Raw genomic sequence first — 23,046 nt, 5'->3', positions numbered from 1 at the left:
GGCGGCAGTGCCCAGTCAACCGGGGAACACAAAGGAAACCCTCGCAGAATACGGGAGGGAAATGTATCAACTTCTTCACAGAAGAAGAGGCACCCGAGTTGGGACTCGATGCCAGGTGCTTCTTGCTGTGGGCGTTACCGATGCGCCCACCACCACCCTGCCGCCACGTGACATACGTGAACAGGTCACAGGTCAAAGTAATTTATGTTATCTTGAAGGAATTTAGAAATTCGCCTTAAAACCAAGGCCCGTTTGCAAAGAATTAACAACGGTACACATGAATGTAATGGTGGCGATGAGGTGAATGAAATAGATGAGAGGAAGCGATGGGGGCAAAATCTGTGCCGCGTGAATTTGGCGAGAGCGATATTGATGTCAGTAAATGATGATGATCGGATTGAGTGAATGGTGAACGAGTGAAAGCCGTGTAATGAAGAGGGAACAGTAACGGTGGCGCTGTTGAGGGGGAGATTAAGGAGCCGTCGTGGGGTGAGCTAGAGAACACAAGTGAGAGTTTTGAGTGAGGAGCGGAAACTTAGCGAGCGAAGGTGACCGCTTAATGTGGAGGGGGAAGTTTGTTCCAGTGAAGGGGGTGGGGGGCGTGAAGGGCGAGAGCGTGAGTTGAGCACGAGGTGGAGGAACAGAGAGGTAGAGAGAGAGAGACATCAAACATTGAGAACGTAGAGGGCGACAAGGCGACACGCAGAACGATGCAGGCGTGGCGGCAAGATACGGTGGGGCGCGTCCACGAAGGGATTTTTGTCGACCGGGGTGAGGGATTTGAACGGGCAGCGGTCGGACACAGTGAGCCCAGTGCAGTTGCACGAGTAGGGTTGTGGGAATTGTAGCGAATGGTTGAATGTGAGCCGGGCCGAGTTATTTTGGATTTGTTGAAGGGGGGGGGGGGGGCGTAAATGGGCAGACCGGGCGTAAGAGAGCTACTGTAGTCCAGACGGCTACGGCTAAGCGAATTGACGGTGGGTTTTGCAGCAGCGGTGGACATAAGCGGTCGGATTTTGCGAACGTTGAACGAATGAAACCGGCAAGGCGCGGGTGGTGGCGGAGATGCGATTGATGAGGGAAAGGGAAGAGTCGAAGATAACAGCAAGGTTGCGGGGCTGAGGAAATAGGGGAGATTGAAAGAAGGAGGGAAATAAATGGTGGGACAAGGCGGAGGGGGACGGGAGGCAGGGTTAATGGACAGATAGTGACATCCAAGATTGGATAGAAACCAGGGCGGGGTGAGATGCGGGGGGCGACGTTGGGGGGGAAAGGAAGGAAAGGGGAAGAAAAATGTGGATGTCATCTGCGGAGAAACGATGGGGGAAGGTTGAGCGAAGAAAGGAGATATGCAAGCGGTGAGATGTCGAGAGAGAGAGAAGGTCGGGGACCAGGAAGTGCCCCTTGGGGGGGAACACCGCCAGTGACGGGGCTGGCTGGGGAAGTGGCAACGATTGAAAGAGGCGGCAGAGTTCTTTGACAATCCACCGCTGGTCGAAGGCCTCTCAACACCATGCCGGTCAAGGTGTTTGTGTTGGGCCATACATCACCACCACGCCGGTCAGTGTAGGTTCGCGAAGGGGGGGGGGGTGCGGGGGTGCTCAGCACCAAGCCGCATATCACTCGCCACTGATGTTAGCCGTGGCTGGAAATGGAAACTCCGGTGGCCTGGGTTTGTAGTGCGCTTGATCGACCACCACGCCATCGCTGCACATTCACAACAGCGCGTTACGATTGAACACTTGCACTGACGCCGACAGATATATGTCGACACTTTGGGCAAGTGACCTTCAGGAAATATTAAAGTTTATAGAGGCATAAAGGTTTACAGAGAGAGAGTAGTCTTCATGAGTCTTGGTGGCTGAATTTGGGCGGTGAAGTCGGATCACGAGCTCACTGGGGGGGGGCAAGAGTCGTCGGAAGTTTGCGGATTGTGTTTAAACACCTTCTCAAAGTTAACGTTAACATCTTGGCGGCGAGATGTTAACCACCTCGCCTGATATACAGGAAACCGTTGGTTCGATCGCGACCCTGACGCCTGTATATTTGGAGTTTGCGTGTTCTCCCCGTGGTCGTGTGGATTTTTCTCCGGCTCCGCCGGATTTTCCCTCCACATTTAGAATCAACGTCACGCGTTCAGAGGATTTGGTTGCTCCGTATTTTCCACGTGATAAGCCACTTCGTTGAGCTGTCATTTCTGAGTCCCAGGTCTCACTTCTGCAAAAGAGCTGTGTAGCTCAGTGGTAAAATAAAAAATAGTTTTAGTCGAACCAAAGTGTGACGAGCTTTCTTGTTGTGTGGACAATCCATTCAGTGAGGCGAGCAGTTGGCCAGATGCGGCCGTTGCGTTTAAAGCTGTTGTCAGGAAGAGGACTGCGAACATGAATACATACACTTTCTGGAAACCCCGAGGCCCAAGCCATTGGTGGAAATTCCTCATTCCCGTGGCGTGGACCCGTCCTACGCTCGTACAACCTACCCACTGTTGCCTTTGCACAAAGTGGTACTCGTTTTATCAGCGCCCCAGCGATGATGGTCTGTGCGCTCATGTAGCTCAATAGCCAAGCGATGAGACAGCTTGCTGCTGAAACGTTACACGGAGTGTAACAGCTCATTACTGGGCATGTAACCACCCGTCGATTCGTAGATCAAACATCGAATCGTCAATTCAAGTGACTTCTTGGACCATGCAATACATTTTCGTCGAATCGCACGTGTAAGACAACGTCGTTTACGGTGTATGCAAATCATTTGCGAGTGATGTCCTGGTGCTGTTACATTTAGGGTCAATGATGCGAGCAAAACCTTACGAGTGATACAAAAAATTAACCCGTAAAAACAAAGTTTTTCACTATAAATCCTTTATATGCGTGGCATCGGTTTTATTTTATTATTCATTTCTGTTTTTCTTGAGTAAGAGTTTCATTTTTATCACATTGGTATTTTAAATTAAATGAGATTTTTTTTCCTAAAAAGTGGAAAATTTTGGAAATTTTTTTTTTCACGAAAATAAATTGTCACGCACAACGAGTCTGTGTGCAAAATGTCAGCTCGATTGGATCACGGGAAGTGGGTTAAAAAACGACCGAAAGATTTGCACGGTCGTAAGCGCGCAAGCAAGCAAGCAAGTGAACTTAATATAAAGGATTTAATAAGTATAACCCGTAAAAAGAAAGTTTTTCACTCTAAATCCTTTATATGCGTGGCGGCTAGAGTCCTCTCGTCCTCTGGCTTGAGATGGCTGCCACCTATGGGTCAGATGATTGTCTGCAGTGTTAAACAATTGGTAATTAAATATTTAATTTGTTTTCCCTAAGCAGTGTAAAATTTTGGGAAAAAAATTTCACGAACATTTATTGTCTCGCACAACGAGTCTGTGTGCAAAATGTCAGCTCGATTGGATCACAGGAAGTGGGTTAAAAAACGACCGAAAGGTTTGCACGGTCGTAAGCAAGCAAGCAAGCGAACTTAATATAAAGGATTTGAAAAGGAATCGATTCGAAGAACGAACCGCGAACAAGAATCGTGACAATCCTCCAAATCTCTGGGTGCTGGGGGGGGGAGGGAGAATCACAGCCTGGATGTGCATCGCTCAGATCCGCCCGCACGCCCCTCGGGAGAATTTACCGCAGCACATCGTCTGTTACCTGAATTACTTTGCAGCACTCTCCTGGCAGTAGTGCACAGGCGCACGTCGCAACAAAACGTCTAAACTCAACATATTCGTCATAAGCACTGTGGCCTTAAAAGGAACAAAAAAAAATGTAATTGGCAACGTTGCGGGCAATGGCTACAAAGAAGGGGCATTGCCCTCCTGCTGCACGTGTTGCGTGGTTTACGTTAAAGACCCCACGGAACCACTGTCCGCGAGGGGAAGCGCTGACGTAGGAGTGTCATAACCCGCGCATGTGCGCGTGTGAAACACTACCCCACCAGCGGTCGACCACATAAAGGACCGCAGCCGTTGCTATTGATACATCAGGTGAAATCAAAGTGCCTCCGCTCAGAGGAGCCCCAACTGATGGTCTCCGTGTCCTGCGGTGGCCCCCGAGGGTCACGGTAGAAAATCCACATTGCTATCGTGGGGGGCAGTCTACGCATAGCGCCGCTAAGATTGCAACATGCTGCTATCTTGATATCGATGGCCCCTGTTCGAGGCGTTGACGTTGAGTCGATTCCACGAGGAATGTTGCTTTAATCTAGATGTGAAGCTTTCTTCAGGACGGCAGGAATCCATACTCTCTGCTGCTCTCGGTAAAGTCACGTAGGTAGAAAATAAGAATGTTGCTTGTTCAGGGTGAGGATCGATTTTTTTTATTCGTTTTGAGCGATAAACAACGGGGGGGTCACGTGACCCCCTCCAGCCAATAAGTGGCCGCTACGCCCATCACGATGTAAAACAACAACACGAACCCCCCCCCCCCCCCCCATTCATTCAATGAATCGCGATGATTCATTGAATGAATGGGGGGGGGGGGGGTCAGAGTTCGGGTGAGGGTTAATGGCCACCGCTCTGGTCGCTTACGTAACAGTGGGTTTTTTTTCTCTTCCCCGGCTCTCCGTGCAATGGACCCCAAACGGTTCGAGTCTCAATGGGCTCTCGCCCGCTGAAGGAGAGGGGCACACGGCGGCGCGCGATTGATGTTCTGTCTGCGGCTGGTTAACGGCGACCTCGGTTGCCTCCCAACACCTGGTCCGCAGGTCGCGGGCTGATAAGATGTTTCCCGTGAGTTCTGACAGACATGTCTCGCGGTTTTCGAGGTTTTTTGTGTGTTTTTTATTAATATAGAAATATGGTCCCAGCCTTTTTTGTTCCCAATCACCTGCCCTCCTCCGCACGAATCTCTGTTTGTGATTTTTTTTTTCTTTTTTGCGGTCTGGCATTAATAACGCTGCAACATGTGCGACCTATAAACCGGCGATGCTACCTTCGGAGGAGGAAGCCAACTGCGTTGCATTACAATGAGCCGTGACAGTTTCACGCGACGCTCCGTCCTCCCAAGTGCCGCAGTCTGCTTTTGAAAGTGCGTCTGTGCGCCAGCCCCACCACGATGTTTTAAACTATTAAAGCAACTTTTTTTATTCTTCCAGGTAAGGCCCACTGAGCTACATAGCTCTTTTGTCGGAAGCGACCTAGCCATCACCAATGATAGCCCCAGCGAGAAGTGGCTTCTTCATCGCGTGGAAACGTACAACAGGCAAAATATTCCAAACGAGTGATGTTGATTCTAACCGTGGAAGGGGGAAAAAAACGGAGGACCCGGAGAAAAATCCACGCGACCACGGGGAGAGGGAGACACGCAAACTCCAAATATACAGCAGGCGTCAGGGTCGGGATCGACCTTCTGCATCCCAGGCGAGGGAGATAACATCTCGCCACCGTGGTGCCCCTTGTTACCGGACCGTGAGTGAGACACGCTCGAGTCGTTTTGCGTGAACGTCAGGTGCGAGTGTCTCCGTGCACAGCGACAGAGCCGCGGTTGCCACCAGCGTCTCACTCGGTAGCTCCGAGTCATCGGTGGGAATTCCGCATTTTTGTGACAGGAGCCGTGCTCTCAAGAGTACGACGGCTGTTTATTTACCACCGAGTGGTGCTTGTTTTAGCTGCCCTGAATTTGATGATGGGGCCGAGTTTTTTATTTTTTTACGTGGCAGGAAACCAGTGCCCAGAAAAAAGCTCCCACTTACACTAGAGCAGCATTCAAAAATACGTCACGTGGGTTTGCAACCTACTTGCTGCACTGCCTTGTACAGGCCACCACGCGTCACAGCGGGCTGGCCGCTTAACTGACCCGATGAATCGACCCGTGCGGGGATCATCGCCTGCACTTCCGAAGCGCTGGATCACGGCGAAAACCATCGCACCTGCCCTTGCCGGCTCATTCTGATCACACTCGGCATGTACTGGGTTACAGTCTAGTTGACCCTTAGGCCGATGGACTAAAATAATTGTATTTTATTAATTATGCAAAGACCAGCACTGCCCACGCATTTGCGTGGGATACAGGCCGTGGTAGAGCGTGAGTGGGATTGTGTAGGATTGTGTCTGTACGTGCGCCAATAATTTCGACCGAGAACATTTTCGATCTGCAGGCGTTCATATTATTTGGTTCTTTCGGTAAAGTCACGTAGAATTCATTGCGCCTCGCTTTACACACTCACGCTGTTGACGGTGGAGGTTGCTGCTGGAGGTGATGGTGGTGGTGGGTGGTGATGGTACAGGTGATGGGCTTCCACCAACGCCAGCCATCGCCCATCACTTACATTAACATCAGCTGCCCCGCCCATGCTGCTGACACTTGGGCTACGCCCATTTTAAACCTTTATAAACAGTTTGCCTTTAGAGGCTGACCCCCTTTTCCTGATGACGAGCGCTTGTGTTGCGATCGAAACGTCGTGGTTATTTTTTATTTTAATATTTTTATTTTAATATTTTTATTTTTATTTTACGTGACTATACCGAAAAAACCGAAGAAGAATATGTGCCAATAATATTGTGTGTGTGTGCGGGTAGGATTGTGTGTATGTGTGCCAATAAGATCATGTTTGTGTGCAAGTAGCATTGTGTAAATTGTAAACGTATGTGTGACAGTAGCATTATGAACATATGTATGCCGTGTGTGACAGGAGGATTTGCGCACGAGCATACCAATAGGTTTGTACGTGTGTGTGTGCCAGTAGCATTTCATACGTGTGTATGCCGGTAGAATGTCGTACGTACTTGTGCCAGTAGGAATGTGTATGTGCGTGCCATCCAGCAAAACTTGTTTGTTAATCGAGTATGAGATGAACAGAAGTGGAGAGATTGTGGCATCGCAAGAGTTCCATGAGAGGTGGCAACAGCTTAAGGAGCCCTTCATCCAGCAGTCGATAGATCACGGCAGATGACCACGATGATGATGATGAATGCGATACAAAATCCCAGAATTAGTTTTTGTAGAATATTGGTTTAACAAAAAATATACTGAAACAGGAATATGGAACGCTTATACGAATAACATCTGGCAACACAGCAGTTGTTGTTTAACGGGCCAAACTCTGCTGATGAGAGCCAGAAGGTTGAAACTGGTCCAGGGTTAAGTGAATTCTGCTGGGTAGCGTTACTCCGGAAGGCCAGTAGGAATGATGAAATAAACGTTATTTGTCTTCAATAAGAATGCACGGCGCAGGGTGCCAGCGTTCGATCGTTGTCGTGATTGTTGTTGTTGTTGGGGGGGGGCGAGAGAAAGAGAGAGAGAGAGAAGATGGCTATTGTTACCATTGCGCCAGGATCCCAAAACTACTTTTGCAGAGGAGGACATTTCGTATGAACATTTGCAAAAGCAAAAAAAAATATTCTGCAACATCCTTCCTCGCGTTGCCCGCTGGGGAGGACTTTTGGCGAAAGGGGGAAAACGCGTTTACGCGCACAAACGTGGCGTTGTACATTTCCACGCGACGGTGAAGCCACTTTGCTTGAGCCGTCATTTGTCATGGGCAGGTCGCTTCCGAAAAACAAAGAAGCTACGTAGGTCAGTGGGCCTTACCTGGTGAAATACAATTAAATTGTAAATCCTCGTAATAGTGGTATAGTATCTTCTTAGTTCTTTCGGTAAAGTCACGTAGCTTCAAGCAGTCGAACCACAGTGGCCAAGATCGGACGTGCTGTATATATAGTTGACTTTGGAGGCTGGTGGATCACACAGATCTGTGAAACTTCTGCAATCCATCTGTGCGGCGCTTTGGATGATGTCGCTCGTATGCGTGGGTTTTCTCCGAGCGCACGGTCGGATTCAGCATCCTCCTGGAAAGGGTATTGAGGCTCACTTGAAACTCTCCCGTAAAAAAACAAGGTGTTCTTTCGGTAAAGTCACGTAGAAGGGAAATAATAAAATCAAAAAAATAAAACAATAAAATAATTCTCACGACATTGTTTTATTTTTTATTATTTTATTATTTCCCTTCTACGTGACTTTACCGAAAGAACCAAGAAGATGAATCCCTGCAGTCACGAAAGCTTTAAATCGAAGTAGTATAGTATTTTTTCTTGCTGTGGATTTCACAGCTGATGATGATTGCTTGTGTTGCAGTCGAAACGTCGTGAGAATTTTTAATGTTTTATATTTTTATTATTTTATTATTTCCCTTCTACGTGACTTTACCGAAAGAACCAAGAATATAGTAGTATAGTAGTCAAATAGTAAGGAGTATCATTTGTGGCCAGGTCGCTTCTGAAAAAGAAGTGAATAGCTCAGTGGGCTTTTACCTGGTAAGATAAAATATAATAGTTCAGTTTTATTTGTGTCTATTTTAGTGACTTGCTTACTACCTTTCCTATACTTTGCACTCCTGTCGTGTTTTTGTATCTTGATTGTTGTTGTAACGTTCTGAAATGTACCCTGCTGGACATCTGTGCAAAAGAGCTTCATCACTCATCGGATTCCTCATGCAGTATAAATGAAAGTCAAACTTTGGTGCCCGCGCGAGCACAGGGCCGCTGAACCGCGCGCAAGCTGCGTTTGAAATTCCACATTCCTATGGCCGTGACCGGTCTCCTGCGTTTGACGATCGCCGCCACCACGTCAATTCTTGCCGGCCTTTTTAACAACCCCGGAGTGATTACGAAGGTCACGATGATGATGATGATGACGACGACGATGGAAACTGTGATGATGATAATGAAGATGACTATGATGGGGATGATCTGTGGCCGAGATGTTTTAACTCGCACCTCTAAGGAGGAGCCACGCAGATGTACAAACCGCACTGTATCCTCCCCATGAATTTGCGAATACAATGCGATCGTGAAATAATCACTGCTCTTTCTCCGCGAGTATTGAATTCTTCCGCGTTCTCTCACGCGGATACACGGACACACTTTAGCCCGGCTGCACCCTTCATATTAACGGCGCTTTTGCCAATCCACTGCTGGATGAAAACCATTTCCATGCCCTGTCGGCTGACGGGAGTTGTTGGACCCATATCTTCACCACGCCGGTGAGCACGGGGCGGTGATGTCGGTGCCCAGGATCGGTGCAGATGCCACTCGCCGCCGACGTTTGCCGTGGGTCGGGAATCGAAGTTTTGTCGTCAGGTTCGTAATGCGGCTGCATGTGTGTGGAAATTTTTTTTAAAAAACCCCGTATATTTGTTGGATGGGAACCACAAGTGCTATTGCTCCTCTACGATAGATGCAGCCTCAATAGCTGCTCCCCGAAGAAGCTGAGTTGGCAAACGTGGACGCTCTGTTCCTCTTAATGAAAACCATTCATCCCGTATGGGTGGCAGAGCAGAGGCCGTGTGTGTGTGTGTGCGTATGAGAGTTGATGCGTGTGTGTATGCGCGTGTGTGTACGTGCGTGTGCATTGGGGTGTGTGTGTGTGTGCGAGTTGATGCTTGTGTGTATGTGCGTGTGTGTATGTGCGTGTGCATTGGGGTGTGTGTGTGTGTGTGCGAGTTGATGCGTGTGTGTATGTGCGTGTGTGTATGTGCGTGTGCATTGGGGTGTGTGTGTGCGTGCGAGTTGATGCGTGAGTGTATGCGCGTGTGTGTATGTGCGTGTGCATTGGGGTGTGTGTGTGTGTGCGAGTTGATGCGTGTGTGTATGTGCGTGTGCATTGGGGTATGTGTGTGTCTCAGCCTCTGCATGGATATGTACGTGCTTTAAGACGTATGCATGACTGCGTGTATCTGTGTGTGCGTGCGTGTGCGAGTTGATGCGTGTGTGTATGTGCGTGTGCATTGGGGTGTGTGTGTGTGTCTCAGCCTCTGCATGCATATGTACGTGCTTTAAGACGTATGCATGACTGCGTGTATCTGCGTGTGAGTGTTTTAGGTGCTCGCTGACGGCACTTGCCCCAGCAGTTTGTTGAAGGCTATGCAGGGGATCTCTGTCTTTGTGTGTGTACGAGTGTGTCAGTGTGTCCTTGCGCGTGTCTAAATGCGTGTGTACACACACACGCGTGCCTGTGCGTGTGTGTGCCTGCGTGTGTGTGTGCCTGTGTGTGCATGCCTGCCTGTGTGTGCATGCCTGCGTGTGTGTGGCGAGCAGTAGCGTTTCGGTTAGCGCCCTGCACTGCGACCCCGGTGACCCGAGTTGGATTCCCACACACGGCCACCACCGACGCCGGCGATGGTTATCTGAACCGGTCCTGGGGCCTCAAATGAGCCCCTGGTGCGGTGTGCGAACATCGCTGCCGGGGAGACAAAGGCGGTCGCGCGTGGTGCTGGCCGGCCACCCCCACCCAACCTCCCCTCGTGTGCCGTGCCGGCCTTCACAGGTTTTCCACCAGTCTGTTGAGGCTACACAGGGGTGGTGGTGGGGTGGTGGTGCGGTGGTTGGGTCGTGGTGGTGGTGATGGTGGTGGGGTTGTGGTGGTGTTGGGGTTGTGGTGGTGGGGTTGGGGTGGTGGTGGTGCTGGTGGGGTTGTGGTGATGGTGGGGTTGTGGTGGTGGTGGTGGTGGGGTGGTGGTGGTGGTGGTGGTGGGGTTGTGGTTGTGGGGTTGGGGTGGTGGTGGTGGGGTTGGGGTGGTGGGGTTGTGGTGGTGGGGTTGTGGTGGTGGTGGGGTTGTGGTGGGCTTGTGGGATGGTGGTGTGGGGGTGGGTGTTGGTGGTGGTAGTGGGGGTGGTGTGGTGGTGGTGGTAGGGGTCTGTGCGCGCGTGCACTGCGCAGATGAAGACGAGCTCCGGGAAGAAAACAACAAGTGTGCGGCCGCGCTGGAGTTGCGCACCATCGCGTGCGACACTCTCTCTCACTCACTCTCTCTCACACTCTCTCTCTCACTCACTCTCTCACTCTCTCTCTCACTCACTCTCTCACTCTCTCTCGCTACTTATTTATTTCTGCTCCCTCGCTCGCTCCCTCGCCCGCAAAAAGTTCTCCTTCTAATGACTTCCACGTGAGCGCGCTTCCTGTACAGTAAATTGCGCGTCTGCGCGTAACCTGTGCAGCAGGCCGAGCAGCGGCACGTGTTCCTCCTCCTCCTCCTCGCCCCCCAGTGGGGGCCCCCCAGTGGGCCCCCCGCTGCCACGACCCCCCCAATCACCGTCTGATTGAAGAGCCAAACGGGGGGGGGGGGGGGCAGCTGTGCTTTGGTGGGTTTTTTTCGGCGTCCGTTTGGATTTTTTAAAAACACTGGGTGATCACGGCCGCCACACCCAGAGACGTGGTCGTCATCACCACCACTACCGACACCACCACCATCATATGACACCACCACCACCATATGACACCACCACCATTTGACACCACCACATGACACCACCACCACCATATGACACCACCACCATATGACACCACCACTGCCACCACCACCAGTATCTCCTGCCACCGTCACTATATATGCCACCACCACTCTCACTGCCACCACCACTAGCATCAGCATCATCACCACCACTACCGACACCACCACCACCAGTATCTCCAGCCACCGTCACTCTCACTGCCACCGTCACTCTCACTGCCACCACCACCACTAGTATCAGCATCATCACCGTCATCACCAGATGCCACCACCACTCCCACCGCCGCTACCACCATCGTCGCTTTATTCAGGCTCTGAGAATTAAGAAAAGAAAAACGGTTACTATTGACGGGAGACGACCTCTTTGCAGTTATTTACAGTCTATGCACACACACGGAACAGCTCTGCCACTCTCTGATGTGGACAGAGGTTATATGGGAATGGCTTGATCATAAAAATCACGAAATCGCAGTCCTCTGGTTGATGTTCCCGCATAGATGTCGCATTCAAATGCATGTAAGTTGCGTCCAAAGCGATGTCCTCAGCGATGCCATCGGCGTGCTATGACGAGGTCGTCCGCCTTTGACTCTAATAAGTTCTCAATCCTCTATTGCACTGCCCCCCCTCCCCCCGGTCTCAATACCAAGTCAACGACTGCGTCCTCGGTGGACTCACTCCCGCCCGCCTCTCGCCTGCCTCGCTCCTTCACGTGCTCTGCTGCCCTCTGCTGCCCTCTGCTCTGGTTCTACTCCTTCCAATGATGGCTCCTCATTCCAACAGCCACGTAGGGAGCGAGTGACCTACTCTGCTGCTGCTGCTCCTGATGCCCCTGCTGTCACCTGTGCTGTTGACGCCCTGTACCTACTCGAGTCCAGGCCAGAGGTCGCAAACGGGTTTTAATTCCTTACCCGTACCCTTCCGCACCAGGGTCGCAAACGGGTACCCGTACCCGGCCGTACCCGTACCCTACCCGTACCCGACCGCACCAGGGTCGCAAACGGGTACCCGTACCCGGCCGTACCCGTACCCTACCCGTACCCAGCCGGGTACGGGTATCGGGTACCCGATTGCGACCTCTGGGATGAAGCCATGTTGCAGGCGCGGGTGGGTTGATTCTAGGAACTTGAATTGTGAGAAGAGACAAGACGTTTGGAAATGAGTGACAAACAATTATTCACCAGTGACTCACGGTCTACCCGTACCCGTACCCGACCGCACCAGGATCGGGTAGCCGGGTATCGGGTAGGGTACGGGTATCGGGTACCCGGTTGCGAACTCTGGTCCAGGCTCCTCTGGATCTTCCTCTCCTCCTCTGCCTCTGACTGCCCCTCCCCCCCCATCTCCACTACAGTCGCAGCTAAAGAAATATAGACGGTCCCCGCGTTGAAATGTAAACCCAGCGTTGTGAAATCGGATCGGCGTAAATCGGGACCTTCTTTTCCCGATGACGGGATCATCGGTAGAAACACCGCTTGCCGATGTGTACAGGTTGGTGTACAAGCTGGTGTACATGCTGGTGTACAAGCTGGTGTACAAGCTGGTGTACAAGCTGGTGTACAAGCTGGTGTGTACAAGCTAGTGTGTACAGCCTGGTGTACAAGCTAGTGTGTACAGCCTGGTGTACAAGCTGGTGTACAAGCTGGTGTGTACGGGCTGGTGTACAGGCTGCAGAGTGTTTTCACAAATACTTTCTTTCCCAACCACCTGACAAATATTCAGCCAAAACGAATGCCAGGTCCTAAATAAGTGAGTAAGTGAACACACGAGTATGTGGGTCTTGTGCCAGGAACTTTCCATTTTTACCCTTATTCAAACTCCGTAACTTAAATCGTCATGCATATCAAGTTTATTTGCTTTTTCTCTCTCTCGCTCGCTCTCTCCGCTTTTTAAATTCGTAATCTGCCCGTAGCGTATAACGGGGGGGGGGGGGGGGGGCGGAGCATTGGCATTATTACATTATAATGGGAGGCACCCTGGTGTTATCACGGGGGGCACCCTGGCGTGCGGGAATCGAACTCAGGTCGCCGGGTTCGTAGCGCGGCGCGCTGTCCATTGTACCACCGCTTCCCACCCACACGCACACAATACCGATGTAAATATATAAAATCGCAAATCTGTCTGTCTGTCTGTGTGTCGCCGGACCATACGCAGTTTCATTGGACGAAATGTGAGGGATTTGCGAGACCCGATTGGTCCGGCGGTTGCCCCTGGCAATGGGTAGCGACGCATTCGCTGCGGGATGGACGCCATTTTTAATTCCCGTAAAAAATATGCGCACGCATTAACACGCGACTCTGAGGTAAATTCATCAAAGTTTCACGTCCTCTTCACTCCCCCCCCCACCCCAATGTGGGCTATTACTATTATAGGGGCGGTAGATAATAAAATTATAGCGATTACACAGTATTATTATTATTGTAGCGCGGGGGGGGGGGGGGGGGGTAACGGCCCCGGTACCCAGCCTCAGCCGGGTGGGCAATTTAGGCGAGACCGGAGGCTCTGCACGGTACTAGGCCTCGATACCCCACCACACTATAGGCCGTACATATTACTGCACAGCGGCCGAGGAGATCGTGGCTGGGGGGGGGGGGGGTAGCAGCCCATCTGTGTATATATGTAAGGTTATTAAGAAATATATTTTTCACCCGGGCAACGCCGGGTACTTATGCTAGTACCGATGTAATCTCACACACGCTGTAGTACACACGCCTGTATATTACAAATCACTCGTGCTAGTCGCCTTTGTTAATTCACTGCTATGCAAAGACATAGGGGAGGCCCGTGACCGGTTCAGATAATCGCGATCGATGGTGTTGGCCGCCACACGCGTGTCACACGCACACACACACGCACACACACGTGTCACACGCACACACACACGCACACACACGTGTCACACGCACACACACACGTGTCACACGCACACACACGCACACACGCACGCACACACACACGCACGCACACACACACACGTGTCACACACACGCACACACACACGCGCACATGCATACACACACGCGCACATGCATACACACACACGCGTGTGTCACACGCACACACACGCGTCTCGCACGCACACACACGCACACACGCACATACCCATGCGTCACGCGCACACGCACACACGCACACACACGCACACACACGCGTGTGTCTCGCGCACACACACGCGTCTCACGCACATACACGCACACACTCGCGTCTCACACGCACGCACACACACGCACACACACACACGTGTCACACACACGCGCACACACACACACGTGCACGCACACACACGCACACACGCGCGCGCGTTTTCCTAGTACTCTACACGCCTGTCTCAAAATACGAACACCTGTGACGCACGTGCCTCGCTCTGGCACACACACAAAGGTGTCGGGCATTTGTCTGACACCTGTACACCTGGACAAACGTGCCATGTCCGTGTACAGCCCTTCGTCAGGACACTTCTGATTACCCCCCCCCCCGTCCTCCCCCACTCCGACTTGACCACACTGGGTCAGCGCGGGTCGGCGAAGTTGGAGAAACATCGACGTGGGAGCATAGCAGTGCAATACAACAACGCATTTGCCACCCACCACGGAGTGCAGCAGCCTCCTCCTGCCTGCTGTGCACTGTGGTCCAGGCTCGGCATCACGCTTGTGTGTACAGTAGTTTGAACTTCTTTCGCACCGTACGTAGCCAACCGCACTCATCGGAGGTGCGGGTGTAAGGACGACGAACTCAACGCAAACAGGCCGTGCCGATGTCCTGAAGCATCGCGTTCATCCGGAGACTGCTCCGTTTACGAACGTCACCGATCGCCGCGTGTGGGTTTGTAAACTCTCTCACCCCTTCTAGATTTGAAGCTTTCGTGACTGCAAGGATTCATATTCTTAGGTTTTTTCGGTAAAGTCACGTAGGTAAAACATTAAAATTAATAAAAGTTTAATAAAATAAAAATCACGACGTTTCGGAGGCAACACAAGCTTCCGTCTTCAGGTGGAACCGTCACAGCCACGACAGCTGTTGTGCTATCGGCGTCCTCTCACGGGAGAAGTAAGATTCTCTGTTGGAACTGCCACAGTTGGGGCATCGCAACATCAGCTCGTGTCAGACGATGACCCACGGAGGTAGCATTGCACACGCCGGAAGATAATGCAAGTCACGTGCTACCTGGAGACATCTGCTCCATGTCACGGCTGTGCTACGCTGTTATTTAAGTAATAATCAACAAACATTGCGTCTTCTTGGTTCTTTCGGTAAAGTCACGTAGAAGGGAAGTAATACAATAATAAAAATAAAACATAATAAAATAATTCCAAGCTTGGTGGTGTTTCATTCTTCACCTGAGGACGGCTGCTTGCGTTGTGGCCGAAACGTCGTGAGAATTATTTTATTATGTTTAATTTTTATTATTTTATTACTTCCCTTCTACGTGACTTTACCGAAAGAACCAAGAAGATGAATCCCTGCAGTCACGAAAGCTTTAAATAGAAATTTAAACATTGCGTCGTGTCCAAGTCCAGGTAGGTCCCCATGCTCAAACAATTAATGGCCCTGATTACGTGGTGGAAATTCCACATTCCTATAACAGGACCAGGCTGTCCGTGGCTAACCACGGAGGAGTGATGGGTTGGGGCTCTGAAGGTCACGAGTTGACGTTCTGGCTGGGGGTTGACTCAGCCCATCATCATCATCGTCATCCCCCCAGCGTCCACAAAGTGAGGACCAGTGGTCGTCCTGTGGATAGACTCGTCCCCATCACAGGAATGTAGAATTTCCACATTCAGGGCTGTAATAGCTCTGGCGGCTTCCCAATATCGGAAGAGCGTTCCAGACGGTCGCTGAAGCGCTTCTGAAAGCGCGCGCTGTCGTGGCCGTCTTTGAAGGCGGGTGATTTGGTGACGACGTCTGTCTCTATGAACTATTCTCAAGCACGCGCAGACCTGTCGGACGCATCTGGTTGAAACCCGAACTCTTGTGCAGGGAGATTGAGCTTTCTGGTCCACGTGATGTACAGCCGTTTCAATACGGGCAGCAACAGCAAGAAAGTTGTCTCTTTGTTTGTGTTTCTCCCCTTGTCATGGAACTTTGTGGGATGAACGTTGAGATTTATAAAGGGCACGGGGTGACCAATGAGGCCTGAAGTGGTCTGTAATCACGTAGAGAGCACTGACAAAAGGGGTTGACAGGTATGAACACGTGTTTGTCAAACATGTTTAACCACGCGCCTCTCTCACACAACACACACACGTGTCTCCAATACACATGCGTAGATGTTTCACGCACGCACACACACACCTGTTGGCATCACACTGTTACATGTGTCTGACACGTGGCGGGCAATCCGCCACGTGGCCTCCAACAGATCTCACGTGGTCCCAATACAGCCGGGCAAACCACCACCGGCGTTTGAAAGATAATGCGGCTTCCATACACGCCGAGTCTTGACGCACACGTGTTCCAAACGCACACACACACACGTGTTCCAAATACACACACGTGTTACAAACACACACACACACGTGTTTATAACACACGTGTTATAAACACACACGCGTGTTCAAAAACAAACACTTACCAAACTCGTGTTCCAAACAAAAATACAAAGATCCTCCCTATAGCCTTAACAGACTTTTGGGACAAGTGCTGTTGGCGAGCACCTATGAAGGCCGACACGGCACACGAGGGGGTTGGGTGGCCAGCACCACACCCGGCCGCCTTTGTCTCACTAGTGACGATGTTTACACACCGCACCAGCTACTCATGTTTAAAGCTGAGTCGACCTTGGGGATGCCCAAGACCGGTTCAGATAATCGTCGCTGCGGTGTTGGCCGTGAGCGGGAATCGAACTGGGGTCGGCAGGTTCGGAGCATGGGTGGAAAAACCCCGATTTTTCCAGCGGCACGCATCGGGTTTTTTTTCTTTAATACAATTAAACCCGATTTCGGGGAATTAAAACCTGATTTAATGAATACGAAACTCTGATCCAAGGCTTAGGCTGCTTCCTCGTCGGTGCTGCTGTCGTACTGGGGGGGGGGGGGCGTCGGGCACGGGGTAGTCGTAGAATGCGGCGGGGGCAGGTTGGTCTTGATGAACACGAGCTTCTCCTCCACAATCGTGGGCGCCAGTGAGTTCCTTAGCTTGGAATGGATGAAGCCCATCGTTGAGAAGTGCGGTTCTGCAATTAGAACCAATTAAACCGGATTTCTCCAAATCTCAGATGATCGAAAGAACCAAGAAGATGAATCCCTGCAGTCACGAAAGCTTTAAATCGAAAAATAAAAAGACAATTAAACCCGATTGTAAAAAACCCGACCGTGCCACCCTTGGTTCGGAGTGCAGCGTGGCGCTAACCGCTCCACCACCGCTCCACCATCGCTCCACCACACCAGCGCCTCCAGAACGTATCCCTCGCGAATATCGAGGGAATAACTTGTACCAAACGCACGTGCATTGGCACGCGTAAGCCGACCACGCACACCCACGTGCTGGCTGCAACACGAATCCGTATTGTTTTTTGTACACGTGGCCAGAGTCGAGTCCACGCGCTCAGCCACGTGCCATTTTCACTCGGGGGGGAGAGAGCCGCTTTCAACAACTAAAGATCGTTTCAATGATCGTATCGCAGCGTGCTGAACATCGTTTGTATCGAACGTGGCCAACCGTGCTCGGTACGCGGTGCGTGTGTGTTTGTGTCTGTCGTTGAAATAACACCGTGAGCCAGTGTCAGTCCACTGCTGGATGAAGGCCTACCCCAACGCACGCCGGGGGGGGGGGGGGGCACCCATATTTCACCACTTCATACTACACCACCCCATACTACACCACCCCATACCACTCCACCCACACCACCCACACCACCCATACTACACCACCCACACCACACCACCCATACCACACCACCCACACACACCACACCACCCACACCACACACACCACACCACCCATACTACACCACCCCATACTACACCACCCACACCACACCACCCATACCAACCCACCCACACCACCCACACCACACCACCTATACCACACCACCCACACCACACCAACCACACCACCCATACCACCCCACACCACACCACCCACACCACACCACCCACACCACGCACACCACACCACTCACACCACACCACCCATACCACACCACCCACACCACACCACCCACACCACTCACACCACACCACCCCACCCACACCACCCACACCACCCACACCACACCACTCACACCACACCAACCACACCACCCATACCACACCACCCACACCACACCACCCACACCACACCACCCACACCACACCACTCACACCACACCAACCACACCACCCATATCACACCACCCACGCCACCCCACCCACACCATCCCACACCACCCACCCCATCCCACACCACCCACACCACACCACCCACACCACCCACACTATCCCATACCACACCACCCATACCCCACCACCAATACCACACCACTCATACCCCACCACCAACACCACACCACCCATACTTCACCACGCTGGTCAGAGCAGGTTGGTTGAAGGGGGCAAATGTGTCCAGGTTTGGTTCAGTGCGCTCACCGCTGCACCACCGCTCGCTCCGACTAAACGGGTTGTCCCCCCCCCCCCACACACCTGCATGCCATTGGGTATAATTACCGCATGTTGAGCCATGTGCGTATGGAAAACTGTAATTAAAGACAATTCATTTTGAATGGCAAACGCACGAAATCAAAACATGTTACACAGCTCACATGAAATGTATCCGAGTCGCTTTAAACAAACAGCCCTCTGCCGAGATAAATTAGTGACATGACCCCCCCCCCCCCCAGCCAACCCGAGTTCGTCTCCCGACCGTGATATCCGAACCGGTCCGTGTGCACCTCTCCCCCCCCCCCCCCCCCCCCCCAGATGTACCAACTAGGCATTCACCAAACGTCGTTGAAGTCTGCTTCTAAATAAAAAAAAAATTAACCCGTAAAAACTAAGTTTTTCACTATAAATCCTTTATATGCGTGGCATCGGTTTTATTTTATTATTCATTTCTGTTTTTCTTGAGTAAGAGTTTCATTTTTATCACATTGGTATTTTAAATTAAATATGAAATTTTTTTTTCCTAAAAAGTGGAAAATTTTGGAACATTTTTTTCACGAAAATACATTGTCACGCACAACGAGTCTGTGTGCAAAATGTCAGCTCGATTGGATCACGGGAAGTGGGTTAAAAAACGACCGAAAGATTTGCACGGTCGTAAGCACGCAAGCAAGCAAGTGAACTTAATATAAAGGATTTAAAATAATCACCACCACAGTGTGGAGTGGTCTTGATCGAGCAGTGGATTATAACGAAGGGTTGGTTGCACATTACGAGTTTGAGTGAGTTGTGATACACAGGTGTGTGGGCAGCTACAATGTGGGACATTTCTTTGCCGGTATCAAAATATAAGAAGAGCTTTTAGCCTTTCTGGCAATGAAACAGCTGCGTTAAGAGGTTAAAACACCAAACGCTAATCCTGTTTCAAGGAATCGTGTCTGCGTTAACCACACGTACTTGCGGTGAACATGAAAACAATAGAAACATGCTCTGATAATGATGCATTGTCTTAGAAACGGATTGGTCCACTCCATATTCTTTGGGTCTTTCGGTAAAGTGACATAGATAGGTTTAAAAAATATATTAAATAAACAAAAAAAGTACGACATTTCGATCGCAAAATTCCGATTTATCACTAATAAACCCCAATGATCCGATCGAAAGTAGGGATTTCGATCGGATCATTGGGGGGGCACGTGCCACCCCCCCCCCGCCACTGGTCACTTTGCACTATCAACCCGGCGACCTGCGTTTGATTCGTGGCGAGCGTCAGTGGGTGAGGACCACCCGAGCGGGTCCGCGGTGAAGTATGGTCAAGCATGGCCCAATGATCGACAAGATTCGGGGGCGGGGGGGGGTGAGATGACTTCATCCAGCAGTGGATTGACATTCGAAGAGGAGCTGAGGCAGAGGTCGCAACCGGGTACCAGATACCCGTACCCTACCTGATACCCGGCTACCCGTACCCGGCCGGGTACGGGTAGCCGTTTGCGACCCTGGTGCGGCCGGGTACGGGTACGGGTAGGCCGTGAGTCACTGGTGAGTCACCGTTTGTCACTCATTTCCCAACGTCTTGTCTCTTCTCACAATTCAAGTTCCTAGAATCAACCCACACGCGCCTGCAACATGGCTTCATCCGACCTCAGCTCAGAGGTCGCAAACGGGTTTTGATTCCTTACCCGTACCCGTACGCGGCCGCACTAGGGTCGCAATCGGGTACCCGTACCCTATCCGATACCCAGCCGGGTACGGGTAGCCGGGTATCGGGTAGGGTACGGGTACCCGATTGCGACCCTGGTGCGGCCGCGTACGGGTAAGGAATCAAAACCCGTTTGCGACCTCTGAGCTGAGGTCGCTGCCCCGATACCCGCAGCGGACACACGCAGCGCGCCGGGGGAGCCAGCAGAGGGCGGTACGTGTCGGCGTTCTCAACCGCGGGTGCCTTGAAAACCTCGTGGCGAGTCAGTTCGGATGGACCGTCCCCCGTCACGGGAACGTGGAATTACCACCGGCACACGCTGCCAGTAGCGCAGTGCGACAATTGAGCGGGGAGATCGTTTAGCTTTCCGATTTGTTATTTTGCACTGAACTCGGATGGGATGGCTATGACGTGATGCCTGTTGTTGTCGCGTACAAGAACTTTTGCCACTGCATGAGAGGGTCGGTTGAGACAAAATTCTCCTTTTGCAAGGGAGACCTGGAATAGCAAAGTATGTACGAAAAATAAACCAGAAAATCTACGAAGCAAAAAACTACAATATATATGAATTCAATGCGCGGCAAAATTTGGCTATGCAATGGATTAAGGCAATTGTCACGGCGATTGCAGTCTGTGCGAGCCCGCGGGTCTGAATGCGAGTCGATGACTTGTACGTTTGTGGGGCTCGTTGTTATGGTTCTCTTTGCGAGGCTGGGTGTCTATGAGTCTCTGGGTCTTCATGCTAGCCTATGACTACATTAGTGTGTGGGTTCTCATCCTAGGGGTCTCACTGTTCGTCAGTGGTTCTCTGTGTGGGTCTGGGTGTCTCTGTGAGTCCGTGTCTCTCTGCGTGAATGTCTAGGTCTGTGTTACGGCTCTCTGTGTGGGTCTGGGTGTCTCTGTGATTCTGTCTCTCTGCGTGAGTGTCTAGGTCTGTGTTACGGCTCTCTGTGTGAGTCTGGGTGTCTCTGTGAGTCCGTGTCTCTCTGCATGAGTCACTAGGTCTGTGTTACGGCTCTCTGTGCGGGTTGCTTGGTCATAGGTCATAGGTCAGGGGTCGGCAACCTGCTCCTCCATCGCCGCATGCGGCGGGTCTTTGGCTCCTCCTTGCAGGCAGCCGTTTGAAAACAAATTTTTTTATCTCAAACATAACTTAACATAAAGACAATTGATTAAATATGGCAGGGAATGGGGTCACTAGGCAATGTCTTGGTGACAACAAACTGCACCGTTAAAGAATAAGTAAGGGGAGGGGGGAACTAAATGAACGCAGTTTATTCCATCACCTGTTTTGTTTATTTCAGTCGGAATGTGTGTTATCATCTGCTGTGTATACCTGCTGCAGTGTTTGTTTACAAGTAGCTCTACGTGTGATGCGGCTCCCCAACTAGTTTTAGCTAAGGCCAAAAGGAAAAAGTCTGTTCCCAAAATCTGAACATTTGTTCACACTCGAGGAACCCGATGAGCGGCAAAGCTCCTCTTCAACAGATGTCCTTTGTCAAGGCGCCCTTCCCCCTCCAACCCAGCTTAAATATACTCTGCCAAGCTTAGTGGTGTTCATTCAGACGCTGTCTTTCCGACAGACCTGTTCTTCACCTGAGGACGGCTGCTTGCGTTGTGGCCGAAACGTGAGAATTATTTTATTATGTTTTATTTTTATTATTTTATTATCTCCCTTCTACGTGACTTTATCGAAAGAACCAAGAAGATGAATCCCTGCGGTCACGAAAGCTTTAAATCGAAAAATGTCCAATGAGTTTTCACAGACCGTCGCTCCAGATTCACAGTTGCCAATGGGGCGTTTGAGCTCGTGCGAGCGTGCGTGGGGAGGTGGGGAGGCCTCACGGGACCGCCTTCGTCCGTGCCACGCAGGAGCGGGCGAGGACGGCGCCGCCGCCACGCCGACACAAGCGGAGCGCGAGCGGCTGGCGGCCTCCGTGTTGGAGGCGCTGCGCGGAGTGGCGCGCGCGCGTCACGCCCTCAAGCGCTTCTCCAGCATCTACGACCCCGGGGAGGGGGCACACCAGGTGGGTGCTGCAGGAGTGGTGGGGCGAGGACGGGCCCGCTACCTCCGTTACCCCCACCACCTCCAACCACCCCCACCACCTCCACCACCCCCACCACCCCCACCACCCCCACCACCCCCACCACGCCCACCACCTCCGCCACCCCCGCCACCCCCACCACCCCCGCCACCTCCACCAACCCCACCACCACCACCCCCACCACCTCCACCACCCCCACCACCTCCGCCACCCCCACCACCCCCGCCACCTCCACCAACCCCACCACCACCACCACCACCCCCACCACCCCCGCCACCCCCACCACCCCCGCCACCTCACCACCTCCACCACCTCCACAACCCCCACCACCTCCACCAACCCCACCACCACCACCACCCCCACCACCCCACCAACCCCACCACCACCACCTCCACCACCCCACCACCCCCCACCACCCCACCACCCCCACCACCCCACCACCCCCACCACCCCCACCACCCCACCACCACCACCACCTCCACCACCCCCACCACCCCCACCACCC

The 23,046-nt window shown here is 51.9% G+C and overlaps 1 protein-coding gene across 1 annotated transcript in view; it reads left to right on the top strand.

Moving 5' to 3' along the window:
- The window catches only part of SCFD2 (sec1 family domain containing 2), a 131,215-nt gene that overhangs the window by 104,145 nt on the left and 4,024 nt on the right, over nt 1–23,046 (top strand). Inside the window, 1 exon segment of the mRNA XM_061552229.1 lies at nt 22,369–22,523. Within this exon segment, the coding sequence (XP_061408213.1) occupies nt 22,369–22,523 (155 nt within the window).

The sequence above is a fragment of the Lethenteron reissneri genome, chromosome 16, assembly GCF_015708825.2.
Source record: "Lethenteron reissneri isolate LAM-NWPU_2019-01 chromosome 16, ASM1570882v1, whole genome shotgun sequence".
In the NCBI taxonomy this organism is placed as follows: domain Eukaryota; kingdom Metazoa; phylum Chordata; class Hyperoartia; order Petromyzontiformes; family Petromyzontidae; genus Lethenteron; species Lethenteron reissneri.
This window is presented reverse-complemented; position numbering and strand designations above follow the sequence as displayed.